Here is a 13,945-nt window from a genome sequence, read left to right as displayed (position 1 = left end):
CCAAACGCTGCAGGTACTTGGAAACTTCAGCCTCTGGGCGATCTGCGTCATACTGATTTTTCGCTGCAACTCACCATTGCAGGCCAGCCAATATATGGATATCCATGGGAATATATATACCTTATATATATATATATATACACACATACACATCTATATGTTATGCATGAGCTGGGCATATTACAATGCGCAACAGATCATGGATTAGAATTTTTACTATAGATAATTCGGAGTTATACGTGATGGGTATCCAGTTTTTTTTTTTAAATTATTCTTATACTACATGCCATGCTTTCCTAACGTACAGACCATCCAGCGCAACAAATCAGTCTTCATGCCGCCTCGGCTGACTTCTGCCCCTGCTGCTTCAACTTCTCTTCGAATTTGGCAAACTCCTGTAGAGAAACCTCTTCCTCCTCGTCTAGGATTTGCGTCACTCCTTGCACTTCCTCAATCTATGCGACAAACAATCAATGTCAGTAACCGTATAACAGGAATTGGGATCGTCGAGACTCACGTAATGCATCAGCATGCCCTCGATACCATTCTTAAGTGTTACCGTACTTGAATCGCATGTACGGCAGGCTCCGCGCAACTTCAGCAGCACTTGGCCATCTTCGAAGCCACGGAATTCGATATCGCCACCGTCCTCTTGAATAGCCGGTCGTATCCTAGTCTCCAGCAGCTCTTTAATCATGCCCACCACTTCACTGTCGTTTTCGTTGTAAGCCAGGCTGTCTTCTTCCACAGCTGCCTCGCCATTCTCATCTCCCTTGCGCTCCACGACATTGACTATTGTCTCGCCGGAAGTGATAGCCTCGGTTATCAAGGCAAAAATCTCGGGTCGAACATGAGCCCAGTTAGCGTCTCCGGCCTTGGTTACGGTGATAAAGTCGGCTCCGTAGAAGACAGAAGTAATGCCGTCGATGTTCATAAGCTTCGCAGCCAGAGGGGAAGGGTGCGGCGGAGAAATCGTAGATCGTGGGTTTAGGTACTCTATAAACGGAACGCTCATGCCCTCGGGGACGATGCGGTGGTTTGGCAAAAACTTGAGAGCATCCGGGTTGGGGGTGTTTTCAGTTTGGATGAAGATTGTTCGAACGCTGTTACCAGGACCGGAGACGCCTGGCACGAAGCGCTGTGTTTTTCTTGCTTGAGGCCGTGATCCGGTGGCAATGGCCGGTAGGCGCACGCTGGTGCTGAGATGCCGCAGAGACGCCCATCCAAGCGCTGCTCTGATTTGGCATCCCTGCAAGGGCCTTGAAACTGCGGTCGCGGCGAGCCGCGACGTTATTCTTTGCATGTTTATTGATGCCATGGTGTCGTTTTCTCCATTTAAAGACGAAAACAAGGAAAAGAAAGGCTGTCAAACGCTGATTACAAACCGACGTCAAGAGGTAGCTTTCTTAGAGGATACAAAGATGGATATCCGCGGCGCATCACGTGACCGTGCCAAACCTCCCGGCTGCCGAAAATTAGACGGATAGCTGCACGACGAGGCACTTCTTTTTCGGCGAACCACTGCTCTACCACGACGCCTCAAGGACTGCCAATTGACTACGCCAACACCCTCGACAATGATTTCGAGATCGGCTCTCTCGAGAAGTGCGCAGCAGGCCGCCCGCCGGTCAGGCGTTGTGCCTCGCCGAGGTTTTGCTGCCGCCGCTGCAGCCCCCACCGGATCGTACGAGACTGCCGATATCAACGGACTCAAGGTTGCTTCCAAAGACACTCAGGGACCGACCACGACACTGGCCGTTGTTGCCAAGGCCGGAACTCGTTACCAGCCTCTTCCTGGTCTGACCTACGGCCTGGAGCAGTTTGCTTTCAAGGTAAGGGCGGTTCCGTCTGTTGGCGCAGCTTGAGCTAATTTGTATGGCTTCCAGACCACCCAGCGACGATCTGCCCTTCGCATTGCCCGCGAGTCCGAGCTTCTCGGAGGTCAATTGACTGCCTCTCACACCCGTGAGGCCCTCGTCATCGAGGCCAGCTTCTTGCGCGACGATTTACCCTACTTCGCTGAGCTCCTGGCTGAGGTTGTGTCCCAGACCAAGTACACCAGTAAGAGATGGCCGATTCGCGAAAAAAACGTTGATAGTGCTTGACTGAGACTAAAAAAAATTTACTTGCTACCAGCTCACGAATTCCACGAGGAGATTGAACGAATCCTGCCCTACAAGAAGGCTGCTGTCAACGCCGATGTTGCCGGCCTCGCTCTGGACAACGCTCACGCTGTGGCCTTCCACTCTGGTCTCGGTGCCGCCTTGAATCCCTCTCCTTCCGCTCCCTTCAACAAGTACGTCAACGAGGAGTACGTTGCCAGCTTTGCCGACGTCGTCTACTCCAAGCCCAACATTGCTGTTGTCGCCGATGGCGCTGGTGCGCAGTCCCTGTCCAAGTGGGTCGACCAGTTCTTCAAGGGCGTCCCTGCTGCCGCTCGCAGCGGACAGACTCTCAAGACTGAGGCCACCAAGTACTTTGGTGGTGAGCAGCGAACCAGCCACGCCTCTGGCAACTCGGTCGTGATTGCTTTCCCCGGCTCAGACAGCACTGGTTCCAAGCCCGAGATTGAGGTTCTGGCTACCCTGCTCGGCGCCCAGCCCACCATCAAGTGGGCTCCTGGCTTCAGCCTTCTGTCCAAGGCTACTGCTGGAACCCCTGGCGTCTCCGTCGCTTCAGCCAACCAGGCTTACTCTGATGCTGGTCTCCTGACTGTTCAGCTGACTGGTGCCGCTGCCTCTGTTCGCAAGGCCGCTGAGGAGACTGTCAAGGCCCTGAAGAACATTGCTGCCGGCACTGTGAGCAAGGAGGATGTGGCCAAGGCCATTGCCAACGCCAAGTTCAACCTGCTGGAGAAGGCTCAGACTCGTGGTTCCAGCGTTCTGTTGGCCGGCTCTGGTCTCGTCAACAACGGCAAGGTCCAGGACCTTGTTGCTCTGACCAAGTCTCTCGACGCTGTTACCGCCGATAAGCTGAAGACTGTAAGTCGCTTTCTTAATTTCCTATCCCCCATTTCCTTGTCCTGTTGTTGAACTATACTAATATGAATGTGTCACTCTCTAGACTGCCAAGGCCCTTCTCGATGGAAAGGCCACAGTCTCTTCCGTTGGCGACTTGTTTGTGCTGCCTTATGCTGAGGAGCTGGGTCTGCGGGTATAGAAAGGGGTTATTAGGGCGTAAAAAGCTTGTACAACAGTCAGAGTCATCTAGAAGTGGGGAGGTTAAAGTCATGGTATTGCGTGAAAAAGGCCATCTGTATTAAATCTCCTTTTTTGCTCACTGAAGCGCATCTGTCCATCTCGACCTTGAATTTGCCGTCCACCCTATATCTTGATACCGGAAAAAAAAGGAGAACAAAAATAATTGAATTGATTTATTGCATGGCATGATCTACATATGATCAAATTGTGCGTGAGATGTATGATTGGCTTGTAGGACGTGTGATAGCTAAAGAGCTACGAGACATCTCAAAGCAGGACCCGGCCTAATGCATTCGGAGAAGGCCAGCATAACTTTATGCGATGGATACCTCTGAATTATGATATTTACCTACCTTACCTAGTACCCGTGGAAATTCAGTGGTCCAGTATATCCAGATCTTAGCCCACTTCCAGACTGACCCAACGGCCGTTTTCTTCTAAGAGGTACGCTTTGTTACTGCGCCTAGCAATGGAGAATTCAGCTCAAGGGGCCTTTCTTCCCAACGCTTTGTCTAGATGCTCAAGTAGGGAGATCTTTTACTTAGATATATTTTTAGTTCACCGAAAGCTAATAAAACAGTGGATGCGCTATGATTGCTACAAAGTGGGTGAAGATAGTAGTATGAGGCGAGGAATTGACGATGAAAGAGGGCAAAGAATGTTTCAAAGAGATTGTTGTTCAGTTTCCTTGGACAGTGTATATCACAGCTTGAGTGCTTTGAGCTTATAGCTATTAATAACCCGTATAAATGCAAGAGCTGGTCGTTCACATCGCCATTGTCCTTGAACCCCCATGTTAGTCCTGCGTTTATCAGTCTCTAACAGCGAGAGTGTCAAAGGAGACAAGGATGCTCAGGTGCGGGCAGATGGGAGAGCCATTCAATTTCTGTCTTCTTTCATATCAATGCGGATGCTGTCAAAGCAAAGCTCGCAATAGAACAAAACTCAAACAAAAACATGTGCACGAGTGAGAGAATTGATTGTTGCTCACCTTGTTGAACGATTCCCATCAAAACGCTTTGAGGCGTATGGCCGGCGAGCTATGGTGGGTACGGAACTCACTAGGCTGGATTAGTGCTCAGAACCCTGGAGGGCTTTTGCAAGGTTGAGTCGGATACGAAGCATGGAGAGACAATCTGGACTTTTGGCTATGGGCAGTCTACTGTGTTTACACTACGATTTGTTTGAAACTTGCGGGAAGCTTACCTACCTGATACCTGAGGACCAAACTTACCCGTCCGGTCTCTGTCGCGTGACCACCGCTATTATCACAGCCGTATCTATCGCGAGGCAGGCGCTGTTTGCATTTCTGCAGCCCTTGATGCAGTGTGACATTCATCAACGGATCATGTAATCTTATAGCGTATGCGTTGTCTCTCCCTACAGCCACAATAGGCGCAGTCGATATCCCACACAGTCATGAATACCCTTCTTTATTCCTTCAAATGACACCGGGCAGATGAAGAGAAAAAGAGAGTTTTTGCTAATGCACGCAATAACAAATCTGTAGATTGTCGTGCCGAATGGGGACCGTTGGCTAGCTGCATGATTTTCGCTGTATGACGCTCAAAGAGTTCCAGAAAGTTCGCCTGTCCGATCTTTCGCTCTGGCCGTGGCCATAGCTAGGACTAGCACCAAAGGCTTTGCAAGGAGTACCGTCAACTAATAACGATGGGGGTAGTATTAACGATGCCAACAATATCAAACGATGTGCTGCTCGGGACCGTCTTGTACATGCTCACGCGCCCCATCTCAGCAAGGTTTCAGGCAAAGGGTAAATAAAAGTGAGGTACCTCTGAGATACCCACAAAGGCCAAAAAATACGGCCGCGCCACGCCGTGCTGCGCTGCAATGCACTGCTGGCACTGTGCCTGACCCGGTAGAGATTCAATTGCACCTGCTACCTATGCAGTGCTGCAGCGCGCATTGCCGAGTGTTGAGCGCATGTACAGACATTGGGCCATTGAAGCGCAAAGTTCCTGTACACGATGGCGCCGTCAGAGGCTCGGCGCCGCTCCCGCAGATCCCAGAATAGCCCCAAAAAGCCCCGGAAGGCTAGGCGTTTGGGTCGACACGGCGCAGTCCGCCATCCGTCGGCTGCGTAACGGTACAACGCGTTGTGCGCAGGGCGTGCTGCAGAGCCCAATGCGCAAGTGACAACAGCGCAAACTCGCTGGAGTGCAGCAGCAGCCCGCAGAAGCTGGGCATATGGATCTTCGGGAGCCGCACGATACTGGACGAACAAACACGCGGCACAGGGTGCTTTCAGCCAGGAACGCCCTTGGCCAGAGCTCAGGACCAGCTCAAGGGACACGTGCTGGTATATACTGCGTACTGCCATCTGTTCCTGGTACATGTGTCGACGCTACCAAACCCAGCCCAAGCCCCACGAGACAACACAGAGAGGCACCGGCTTTGCCTTTGGTTCCCACGTACCATTGCCCGTTCATGAGGTAAGGGCAGTACTTTTGAGAAAAACGCATACAGTTTGATGGCCTTGATTAGCACTGTATCGCATGCTTCAAGCCATATATCTTGCCTACCGACCAGGAGTCCAAGTCCTTAGTCGTGCAACGTGCCGGTACCTATGTGCTACTTCCCGCTAGCCTCCGGGGCAAGAGGCGGGCAGGGGTCGCAGTGGCTCTCGACACTGGCTACAGCGGTGCAGCACATCGGTCTGGCACGTATCCATCCCACTACAGACCTATATCCATCGCGCAGCAGTACCTCCGCTCCCGCCATGTAGGTACGGAGTACTTCGCAAGGCAAAGCCTCGCCTCCACTAATAACACTATAACCATCGCCTCGTCCTCCCTTTCACTTCGCTCTCACACTCTCGCTCTCTTTCTTCGACTTTCTCTTCTCCCAGTCCCTTCTGCCCATTGCGAGGCAATCGTAGCAGCGGCGAGCTGGACGCCCAGGCGGAGATCTGATCCTCTTGTCCCTTTGGTTCTTGTTCATCCTTTCAGCTGCGGTTCTTTCTTTCTCCCACTCTCCAGAACCCCCCCAAGGTAAGCATGCTTGGCCTCTCTTTTTCTCTTGCGCCTTTCCCCACACCCGAGCAGCGCCGCCTTTCGACCCTTTTTTTTTCCCCTACTGTGACTCTCGCACACCACACCACTTCTTTATCTGCGGTATCTAGTCCGTACCATCTCGTCTTTTGTTTGTTTTCAGCTCCTTATCCGTGTCCCCTCCCACGGCTTCTTCTCTTCACCCCCTCCTGGTCTATCCGCCATTTCAGGCCCAAGAGCCGTCTTTGCGCCGCGGCCTCTCGACCATCTACAATCGTTGTCTCTGCTCTGCGAGCACCGCCAAAGACGATTCGCTAATGCTTCTTTTGTTGAGTCTTAGGAGCGAGCGCTGGCCACTAGCAACCTCCCAAGTCTCCTCTCTTTCCCTCCTTCCTCCTTCCTTGTAACTCAGCTATAAGACCGCCGACTCTCTCTCGATTCGGTGGTTTGCTTGAGTGACACAAGCTCTCGTCATCGTCACCACGAGGTTCGTCTGGCCTGATCCTACCTTCAAACGCTTTCCCCGGGACACCGCTTCGTTCCGAGAGCCCATCGGCAAAACCTGGCTTATTTGGCTGGTGGGATGACCATTTTGCTTTCTTGCATTGACCCCATTGGCTATACGGCCTTTATTTGCTACCCCTGCCTTCCCATCTTTCCAATCTGTTGCCCCAAAAGCCACGATTTGTCTTGCAGTTACCCGTACGCACTTTGTACTAACACATGGTTATTTCAGATTTTAAGCTTTTAATAGAAGCAGCCCGAGTTGCTCACGCAGCTTGCCCACGAAGGCCGACAAACGCGCGAGCTCGCTCACATCGACCTTTCCTCGTACGACAGGCGTTTGAATTTGTGGCGGTTTGATAAGAAAGTTCTGGGAAGCTACGCCCACGGCGAAGAAAGTTTAGCAATGCCGCCGGCATCCCAAAGAAAAGACCCTCAACAGGGCAATGCGACCAAGGTGGACGGAAAGGCAAACGGTAAGCCATCAGTCTCCCCTTTGGCTCACTCTCCCTCCGCATAACCTTTCTTCCTCGGGATTGCTAAATAATAGTCCTAGGCAATCGAGCTGGGTTCAAGACCGATACTGCGATTTCGAACGGCCACTCCGGACCTCAGAGAACTCTGCAGGCATGGGTCCCTGATCCTGACGAGAAGTTTGTCGATGGCGGTCTGGAAAAATCCTCCTCTTCCGGCCCCTGGGACCAGTTCGCCGAAAACGAGAAGCGCTTTGGCCTCAAATCCGACTATGACGAAAACATGTACACCACTGTAATCGACCGCAGTCATCCGAAGTACAAGGAGAGAATGGCAGCCGCGGATAAGAAGGCTAGGGAAATCGAGCGCAGCGTAGCTCTTACTGCCCACGTAGCTGAAGAGCGTGTCATGGACTACTCTGGCGGCAAAGGCCGCACTGACGACAATGAGGAGGACAAGTGAGTTACGACTTGCAGCGTTTGCCAGTTTTACTTTTAGCCATTTGCGAGGCAACTATTATGCTAACTTATCAAAAGATACAGCGGTGTTCGTCGTCAGGATTTCCCCGCTCTCCCATCTGGACAAGGCGGGAAATATATGCCCCCGGCCAAACGCGCTCCAACTGCCCAAGCTACAGTTGCAGGTGCTCCTTTTGACCCGGCCATTATATCTTCGCAGATTAGGGCCCCCCCGAAGAAGCAATCTTCTCAGGCCTCTGAGCAGCGAAAGATCTCTGACGTTGTCAAGAACGGGGCCTCAGCAAAGCCCGAGGTCCAAAAACCAGTGGAAACCCAGCCATCCAACGCGAAGCCCGTAGAGAGCAAGACCCCTACTCCGGTTCCAACACCTTCCCCTGCTCCGGCCAAAGACACTAAAACCCCAGAGGAGAAACCGGCAGAGAAGTCGGCGGCTTCCGCCAGGGCGGTCCCTACCGCTAATGCTCGACCCGTTACTCAGCTACCCCAGAACGTTCCCAGCGCAACATCGACTGTTGAGCGCGATGTCTTGAACTCATTCAAATCGTTTGCTTCGCAGCAACGCCTACATGCCGAAAAGGCTAGAAGCAGCAAGGCAAAAGCGGATAAGGAAGTCAAGTTGATCGAGCTGAAGAAATTCGCAAACACTTTCAAACTCTCAACACCGGTTCCCAAGGATTTAGTGTCCATCATCGCCAAGGATCCCGCCAAGCAGAGGGAGATTCAGGCCAAGGCTATGAAGAACGCCGAGGAGATGGCCAAGGCCAAGTCTGATGCTGCTCTTAAAAAGGATGCCACTCCATCCAAGGACACTCCTCAGCCCAAGCCTGCCGAACAGACGCCGACATCTACGGCACCTGTCGCAGCCGAGACCAGGCCTCCTCGGGGAGCTCCTGTGCCCCAAGCCACACCCCCTAACGGCGGACCTGGCCGCCACACAGGCCCTCGCCAGCAGTTCAATCAGCAACAGTATCACCAGCAAGGCTATAGGAACGGCCGTGTCGGTCCTCAGCATGTTTCGCAACCGCACTCAAACGGTGGTACGCTGGCGCAACGTATCCGCAACGTAGAGCAGCAAAAGTTCTCTCAGCCTCCCATGCCCCAGCAGCATGCTTCCGAAATCCGTGCTCCGCCTACTGGTCCTTCTAACAACATGGACTTCCCTCGGCGTCATAGCGGCCACCTCGGAGCAAAGCTAAACCCCAATAGCAACGAATTTAGGCCAAGCCCATTCGCTGCGTCGTTCAACCCCAACGGCCATCCAAGCGCGACATCCAGCCCCCGGGTCGCTATCAACCATGTTAATGATCCCGCTAATGCGGCGGGCCATCCTCAGGGGCAGCTTATCCGAAGAAAGACCAAGGCTATCGATGTCAACAAGTGCTACATCTTATCTCACATCAAGACCATCGCTCCGCCCCAGGGACCACAGGCCCGTAGCTGGGAGGATAATGGTGGCCTGCGCCCAGCCTACGATACTATTCCTACCTGGCGCCAACTACAGGATGATGAAAAGAGCGACTCAACCATGCGCCTCACCTACAAGGAATATTTTGAGCGACAGCCGTTTTCTGGCATGCCTACTCCAAACCCGGCTCATGTCGTGCCTCAGATGCCTCCTCATCAGCATCAGCTTCCGTTCCATCTCCAGCACGGCGCACAACACATTATGCCGCGCCAATCTCCGCATATGCCTCCGATGCAGATGCACACTCCGCAACATGGACCCGTGCCTCACCAGCCATATGGCAATGATGACCACAGGATGATGCACTCCAACTCTGCTCAGTCCTTTGCTTCGCCTCGCATGGGACAGCTGCCCGTGGCATACCCGCAAGTCAACCCAGGCGCACAGGTTCCATATGGACAGCCAGTCTTCCTTGGTGCCGGCAACCCTCAGCTGGGCCAATTTAGGAGCTTCTCTAATAACCCTCACTACGCACCGCAGCAGGGGCAGATGGGCGCACCGATGATGATGCAGCCACAATTTATCCCAGGACCCCAAGGGATGATGGCGGGCCCTCACCTGATGTACCCCGGCGCACACCATCCGCAGTTCATGCCGCCCACTGGCCCACCACAGCCGGTGGCAGCAGCAAATGGATATCCCAGCCCGGGACGACCAGCGGCGCCCATGATGGTGCATCAGGGATCTCAGCAGGGGCATAACATGTACGGAATGAGCCCCAATATCCAATACAACCAACCGGCGTATGGGCCGGCACAAACCGGTGCACCAAGTCAGTGACGCCCCTTTATACTAGACTAGAGGTGAATATTCGGGGCTGACCTTTTGTAGTGTCTAATGCACGACCTTACAACGGACCTGGACCTCAGCATTACGCCGCCAACGTGCCGCATCATTATAGCCCACAGCCACCCAGTAACGGCGGCGGGAATTACAGCAACAGCAACAAGCATCATGTACCACAGAGTCACCCGCATCCCGGCCCGCAGGCCAATCGAACGGCTTCAACTTCTCCCCAGAACCAGGAATCTGAGGGATCCAATGAGGCAAAATAGAAAAAAAGAAGACGCACCATTAGATCTGCAAAAAAAAGAAATGGGAAGAGAATAGTCATCCTGAGCGTTGCCTCTCTATTCGAGGGTTTTGGCTGTTATTCGCTCACCACGGTATTTTCTGGCTTTCCATCACAGCTCTGGATTACTTTGCGGTATCTTATCTTGCAAAGGAACACAACATAAAATAATTCTTGAACAAACAGAAAAAAAAAGGGGAAGGGGAAGAAGATAAAGAAGCATATTGAACAGCTGTGATTGGCATTGTCATGAGCGTTTACAGTTTAAGTCTACATTTGGGATGACGGCCATTGTGTCCGGCTAGGGCAACGATACGGCCTTTAGGGGACGATTCTCCAATTTGATTTGTGTTGGCTTGCCAGTAGCAAATCGAGCTCACAAGGCTATGATACAAGCTCGGGTGACGCCAGCATGAGATTTGTGGAGGAGCTGATGGCAAAGGCGACAGTCGAAGAGCTCTGCTTAGAGCATCTGATGAGACAACCATTGCATTTTAAACGGCAAGATGGACGGTATAGCATTTATGAAGGCAAAAGATAAGCTATGAGCTTAGACACCTGATGCAGCAATATTGCACCGGCTTAGAGAGGCTAGGCGAAGCTGTAATGCTGCAAGGGTGTTCTATAACATAGCACGAAGGGATGAGGGGGCAAGGTGGCAAAGAACGACGACAGCAGCAGCAGCGTCGCAGAAGGAGAGGGAGAAAGCAGCCGCAAGGGCGGCGGGATGAGATAATGACTTCCCACGATGATGATGATTCGGAACGCAGATGAAGCTCCCTTTAGGCAACTGAATGAGGGCGGTGAGATGTGGACAGCTTTTCGATTAATCTGCTCGCCACTTTTTAATAGGGTGGTAGGCGATGCATCGAGTGTGCAGACAGCGTGAATGGAGAGGAAATGGAGGCTCAAGCGGGCGGACATACACTTTATACCAAGAGTACTGCTAGCTTTACCCGGTAAATAATGAGTAAGGTAGAGTTAGATATAGGTGTTATCTGATACAGGGACGAGCTGAGCGATTAAATTGAAGAAAGTTGTATGAAAAGAGGTGTTGCCAGCTTTGGAACTGTGATGCCACTTGTCTAGGTAGCATGTTAGATGGTACATATGAATTTACGCGCCAATCGAGTGGTTCTATTACATATATTAACTAAGATGATGGAGATACAATGCTCTCCTCTTCCTTCTCTTCCTGCTCTTTGCCATAAATACTACCGCAAGAAATATTATAATAACACGGCGGCTAAGAGTTCTATCTAATAAGTTCATATTCATACCCCGTTACCTGTCAATTTCGGCCCAGTACTATTGTAATTGTACCTTGGATCTTTTAGCCACGGCTTGGATCTCATTGATACCCTTGCCCGTAGTTTGCAAAAGCTCAAGCTGCTCGTTATGCTGACAAGCCAGCACAGCAAGCGTCGAAGACTTCCACAAGGGCACACCGCGACTGCGGCGACTGCTGACAATGCTTAGAATGGCAAATATAATGGCAAGTGCCTCAGTCGCAATGGGGACAGCAAAGTACCCCCAGCGGATGGAAACAAAAGGCTCGCTCTGAATCACCTCTCCAAGCGCCAGCTGGGTATTGGGGCCGTACCGCAGATAGTTTGTCATGGCTGTCGCCATTCCGTCGAACCGATCGCTGAGATTCACGTCGCCATATAGAGCAGCGGCAATGCCTAGGTTTGTATTCACAAAGTCCCCTTCGACAAATTCGCTCACTATTGAAGGGGACGAGAGGAAAGTTGCTAGTGTTTGGAGATTTGGAAAGTCTATTTCAAGCGCAGGAATTTGGATGCCGCCCCTTGTTGTCTCGTTGGTGACGATGCGCTGGAAGTTTATGGAGGAATTTGGGGGTGCGAGGTGCCAGGGGTTCTTGACGCCGAAATCGATCTCTCGCTTGCTCGCAAAAGAGAAATCACTACCATTGGCCTTGGCATCTGTATATTCGTAGGCCGTGATGTAGAGAGAGCATTCTGTAACGTTGATGTTCTGCATGTTGAAATTGTAGTCCACGGTCGATCTATAGATTGCAAATCGCGTGATTTCGGGAAAGGTCTGTTTCGGGGTATATGAACCTCCAGATTGAGAATATTGGTAGAGAAGCGAGGATGTGTTCATGTAGTAGGTCGTCCCAGAATCGGTGTCGACGTGGTGGGATTTGACCATGACTCCCCCCGGCGTCGTCATATTGCACTGCCGCATGACATTTTCATTGTCGTAGGCGCAGCGGGCAGTTTGCAATGTTTGCTGGGTGACATTCCTGCACTCGGCGTGAAACCCAAGTGATGTGTATGATCCGGGCCAGGTACACACCCCGGGGCAGTTGAAAGGCTCGGTCATTTTGACGCCATACAGGCCCTGGTAGATGGCGTTTTGCATGCCAGCATCCTGAGGGGTGCTCCCTATTTAGAGGCCTCAACTGTTAGCTATCTAGGTACCTTCTATTTGTTGTATACCTAACCTGCCTTCCTACTAGTAGTAGGTACATGTATGCAGTTGTGACAGCGATGCTTACCGACGCCGGAGTTTGAGAGACTGTTAAATACCGCCTCCCGACTATAGCCATGTGCATATCCAAAGGTGGCAGTATCCGCGGGAGGGGAGATGATGTCTCGCTGCTCAATCAGAACCACCTGCTGTGCAAATGGCGAGAAAGCAAGTCGCAAGATCACAATCACCGCGCCAATGGTGGCTAGATTCCACCTTACAGTGGTAAGCAGCAGAAGAGAGCCCCAAATATCGCGGCTAGCTCTATCGAATATTTCGAAGTCGGCAAGCCTACGAGGCTTGTTCTTGATGTAAAGCCATTTGGCCTGTCCAATAAACGTGCTGACTCCTTGCATCAACACGATAGCGTATGCAGTTGTCAGGATTGAAATCGTTGCGTTTAGAGAAAGGAGACCGTTCCAGGCAGAGAGAGGCTTGTTGTCCATGTACCGAAAGATGATGGCAATTGCAATCACGAGGCCCAGAGCCGCAGTCGAACTGATGAACTCCAAAAGCCACTCGCTGGGAGAGTATATTGCATAGCGCTTATAGTCGGAGGTGGTTGACTTTTGTGACTCGGAGTCTACTTTGACAACTTGAACAGGCTCATATGAGTGAGCTTTGGAGTTGTTGTCAGCCCTCGCCATGCTGGCAGTCTGCTGTTACGAATTTGCCTTGGGGTGGCTTGATCGTGGGCGACATGATTGATATAAGGGCTAAATAACGCAGTGAGATGTGGGGGATTGTTTGAGAAGACGATTGGCGTTGTACCCGACTATATTCTATAAATAATGCAAAACGGCCAGTCTGTCGTTGGTTCCACCTCGCAGGTACTAAATGCGAGGCGAAGGATTCGCAGAGCTGAGATGTGTGCTCTGAAAGCGGTCTTGAGACACGCCATAATGACAGGGATGCCGCGCTTATTGGATCCTGGAATGACGTTCTACATACTAGATCCTCAAGGAGCGGCACGGCACGGCAACATAATCTCTAGTTGGAGGATCAGCCACGGACAAAGCGGTGTGAAAAAAAAAAAAAAAATAAGGACCGCAAAATGAAAGTACACATACAGATTGAGAATATGAGCACTGTTGGACTAGTGAAATATTGGATATTGATATCATTGCTGTGCGCGAAGTTGAGAACTGTGTGCCGATTGTTTGCGAATTCCCTATTTTTCTTCACACCCATTTGACGGAGTAATAACGGCTTGTGCATAGAAATTCACTTATAACAGCCTACTA

The 13,945-nt window shown here is 51.6% G+C and overlaps 5 protein-coding genes across 5 annotated transcripts; 3 read left to right on the top strand and 2 right to left on the bottom strand.

The window, feature by feature from the left end:
• Positions 1-243: 243 nt before the first annotated feature.
• TrAFT101_005066 (uncharacterized protein) lies at positions 244-1,362 on the bottom strand. The gene is made up of 2 exons (XM_024910654.2): positions 518-1,362; positions 244-455 (listed from the first exon to the last, which is right to left on the bottom strand). Exons 1-2 carry the CDS (start codon positions 1,316-1,318, stop codon positions 333-335), a joined length of 924 nt encoding a protein of 307 aa, XP_024759576.1. The 5' UTR covers positions 1,319-1,362; the 3' UTR covers positions 244-332.
• Positions 1,363-1,518: 156 nt separating this feature from the next.
• Positions 1,519-3,385, top strand: QCR2 (ubiquinol-cytochrome c reductase core subunit 1). The gene is made up of 4 exons (XM_024906757.2): positions 1,519-1,832; positions 1,887-2,061; positions 2,137-2,981; positions 3,064-3,385. The coding sequence occupies exons 1-4, from the start codon at positions 1,578-1,580 to the stop codon at positions 3,157-3,159; spliced, it is 1,371 nt and encodes a 456-aa protein (XP_024759577.1). The 5' UTR covers positions 1,519-1,577; the 3' UTR covers positions 3,160-3,385.
• A 2,169-nt stretch (positions 3,386-5,554) lies between these two features.
• Positions 5,555-7,075, top strand: TrAFT101_005064 (uncharacterized protein; the record flags this gene model as incomplete). The annotated part of the gene is made up of 3 exons (XM_066127372.1): positions 5,555-5,653; positions 5,706-5,946; positions 6,948-7,075. The coding sequence occupies 3 exons, from the start codon at positions 5,555-5,557 to the stop codon at positions 7,073-7,075; spliced, it is 468 nt and encodes a 155-aa protein (XP_065983483.1).
• Positions 7,076-7,121: 46 nt separating this feature from the next.
• Positions 7,122-10,188, top strand: TrAFT101_005063 (uncharacterized protein; the record flags this gene model as incomplete). The annotated part of the gene is made up of 4 exons (XM_024905745.2): positions 7,122-7,191; positions 7,272-7,647; positions 7,726-9,905; positions 9,965-10,188. 4 exons carry the CDS (start codon positions 7,122-7,124, stop codon positions 10,186-10,188), a joined length of 2,850 nt encoding a protein of 949 aa, XP_024759578.1.
• A 1,136-nt stretch (positions 10,189-11,324) lies between these two features.
• Positions 11,325-13,918, bottom strand: TrAFT101_005062 (uncharacterized protein). Its single transcript, XM_066127371.1, has 3 exons — positions 13,772-13,918; positions 12,676-13,691; positions 11,325-12,616 (listed from the first exon to the last, which is right to left on the bottom strand). The coding sequence occupies exons 2-3, from the start codon at positions 13,346-13,348 to the stop codon at positions 11,514-11,516; spliced, it is 1,776 nt and encodes a 591-aa protein (XP_065983482.1). The 5' UTR covers positions 13,349-13,691; positions 13,772-13,918; the 3' UTR covers positions 11,325-11,513.
• Between the last annotated feature and the right edge of the window lie 27 nt (positions 13,919-13,945).

The sequence above is a fragment of the Trichoderma asperellum genome, chromosome 3 (assembly GCF_020647865.1).
Source record: "Trichoderma asperellum chromosome 3, complete sequence".
Classification (NCBI taxonomy): domain Eukaryota; kingdom Fungi; phylum Ascomycota; class Sordariomycetes; order Hypocreales; family Hypocreaceae; genus Trichoderma; species Trichoderma asperellum.
This window is presented reverse-complemented; position numbering and strand designations above follow the sequence as displayed.